The sequence below is a fragment of the Penaeus vannamei genome, chromosome 10, assembly GCF_042767895.1.
Source record: "Penaeus vannamei isolate JL-2024 chromosome 10, ASM4276789v1, whole genome shotgun sequence".
Lineage (NCBI taxonomy): Eukaryota > Metazoa > Arthropoda > Malacostraca > Decapoda > Penaeidae > Penaeus > Penaeus vannamei.
In genome coordinates this window covers 37,139,695-37,142,194 of record NC_091558.1, presented here as the reverse complement: position 1 = coordinate 37,142,194, position 2,500 = coordinate 37,139,695, and the positions used below count along the sequence as shown (strand labels likewise).

Genomic DNA, 2,500 nt, shown 5'->3' with positions numbered 1-2,500 from the left:
ATGCTAAGTCCGTCTGTCTATCTGTGTGTCTGTGTGTCTGCCTGTCTCTCTCTCTTTCTATCCCTCTTCCTCCCTCCCTCTCACTCTCTCTCTCTCCCTTCCTCCCTCCCCCTCCTCTTTCTCTTTACTCTCCTCTCCCTCCTTCTCTCTCTCTTTCTCTCCCCCCCCCCCTCTCTCTCCCTCCCTTCCCCCTCTCTCTCTCTTTTCCTCGTTCTCTCCCTCCCACCCTCCCTCTCTCTTTCTCTCCCCCTCCCCCCTCTCTCTCTTTGTCCCTCTTCCCCTCTCCCTCCCCCTCCCTCTCTCTGACTGAGTTATTACACCTTGTCTCGCACCCTGGCAATGCTCCTCTTGCATATATCAATAAACATAATCCGTGGAAGGATTAAGGACGCATCTTGGTAAACTAATTAACCTTTCACCGTGAACTTTTGATCTCCATTTAGTGAGGCCGGGATCTAAATCTATTTAAGTAAACGGTACTTTAAAAGCAATATTAGATAGCGGTTTACCCAAGTAAATTTTCGTTATATTCAATTAATTTTATTTTATAGATGTTCTGCTAGTAACAAGCCCCTGTATACCTTTTTTAAATATTTCATCACGTTTACCAATTAATAGTGCGCTAATTAATACTTCATTAATCAATTTTCTCAAATTCTCAAAGAACTTCTGGCAGAGTTCAGGCAGAGAAGGTGGCCAACTTCCAATCAGAGATTTTAAAAACTGATGACAATGATCTCGATTAAGCCATGAGGATTCCCTGTTCGGGAGCATTGCCTTTGCTTGACTGTCTTTGGCGGTACTCCCCCCCCCCCCCCCCCCCCCCCCCCACAGGTGTGGGTATGTGTGTATTTGTGTGTGTGTACACAGACACGCCGCTGAAATGAACAAATGCGAAAATGTTCGGGCGAAGAATCCGAAATGAGGTTGAGGGTTTGTGATCCGATTTGCGGCGCCGCGTCGTTGCGTAACTCCTCCGGGAGGCGCTCCTGTCGGCGGGTCGGCAAAGGGCGGCCGCCTCGGCGCTTCTGCATCCGCGCTGCGTCGTTGCCTGGCTGAGGGCGGACCTCTACGGTAGGAAATTCATGAAATATGCAACGATGAAGTTAGAATGATGGCGACGTTAGAAATCGCCAGTAAATAAAACCGAAAACGACTAAAGACATCACGCCACAGCCGAGACAAGTCCTGTAGATCCCAGAGGAGAACTTTTATTCCTGGCCAAAAGAAAGCATCCTACTCCTCCAAGACCTCATATCTGCCAACCTGGTTTGTTTTGCATTATAAAATAAGCGAAAAAAGATCTAAAATGCTCGCATGTACAAATGCGACGACCATATCATACGCACCTATGACGTCAGAGATGGCTGCTGGCTTCCCGCACGTCAGGAAGTCACTGTAGAAGCTCACCATTACCAGGCCGCCGTTATCCGCCTGGAAATGAGAAAGAAGGGTCGTGGTGTGTACTCTGGTGATATACAAGACGTTTGCAAACATCTCGTTTTTTAAGGAAGTGCATCACGTGATGTAACAGGTGTAATTCTTACTAAAACGCTTAAATAACTTTTTATAAATCTTTGTTAAGACATAGAATAAGAAGTTGTACGGCAGCTCACGCTGTAAATGTAAACTTTTTGTTGTTAAAAAATAAATAAAAATAAATAAAAATAAATCCAGAAATATTTTCTTGTCAGGCAAAAGCGGACCTTCCGTGCAGCTGATTCAAAGTAATGTTCAAGTTGTCTCACGCCATTCATTGATGGCTCTTTAGGCGTCGCCGGGCACTTGGAATTACTTACATGTGGCTTTAAATATTCAAGCGTTTTTTGATAAGGCAGGCTTGTTCTGGTTCTCAGCAAAACAAACTGACTCATGTAAAATGGACGTTTCTTAAAACTGCCATTTTATTGTAGTTCAACACTAAAGATCGTTTCCAGACTGTATTCCAGCCTGTATGGTAACGGCCCTCCGCGACGCGCGACCAAGCACTGTGACCGACAAGCGCAAAATCAAAGCTTCAGAAATGCAAGCTCAGCATCGCCTGTATCGAGACGCGCGCCCGCCTCCTCATGACAGTCAGCTTTAGTCAGCTTCTAATTTGCCTCCGCATCTCCAAGTGTCAGTTAAGATTTGCACATTTTTTCCGAGGCTGTTTCTGGGGGTCCGTCGCAGGCCGGGACGCACCTCGCTCGGCTCATGGGCTCAACGTCTGCCGTTCTGACGACCTCATCCCAGGGCGGTGCTGCGCCCTCGCCTCTCCTCCTGGCAGGCAGGCTTTCGGATGCGCAGTCGGTGGTCCTTCTGCACTCCGACCGGAGGCCAAGGATCCAATACATGGCGTACTTTCTTGCCCTCACTTTCTCCAATTTCGTCCTCTTTCAGCACCCTCCCCCTAGATAAGTCGACATGATGAAAGTGCTTCACTCAACTCGATTTTGTCCATGTTTAAGAGCCTACTCAAAGGAGACCTTCGAAGATTCTAGTGCTGCACTAACAACTA

General features: G+C 47.2%; 1 protein-coding gene across 1 annotated transcript in view; it reads right to left on the bottom strand.

Annotated features, from left to right (window-relative positions):
- The window catches only part of LOC138862818 (dipeptidase 1-like), a 25,703-nt gene that overhangs the window by 9,815 nt on the left and 13,388 nt on the right, over window positions 1–2,500 (bottom strand). Inside the window, exon 5 of the mRNA XM_070125966.1 lies at window positions 1,350–1,434. Coding sequence (XP_069982067.1) covers window positions 1,350–1,434 — 85 coding nt within the window. The remainder of the gene's footprint in view (window positions 1–1,349; window positions 1,435–2,500) is intronic.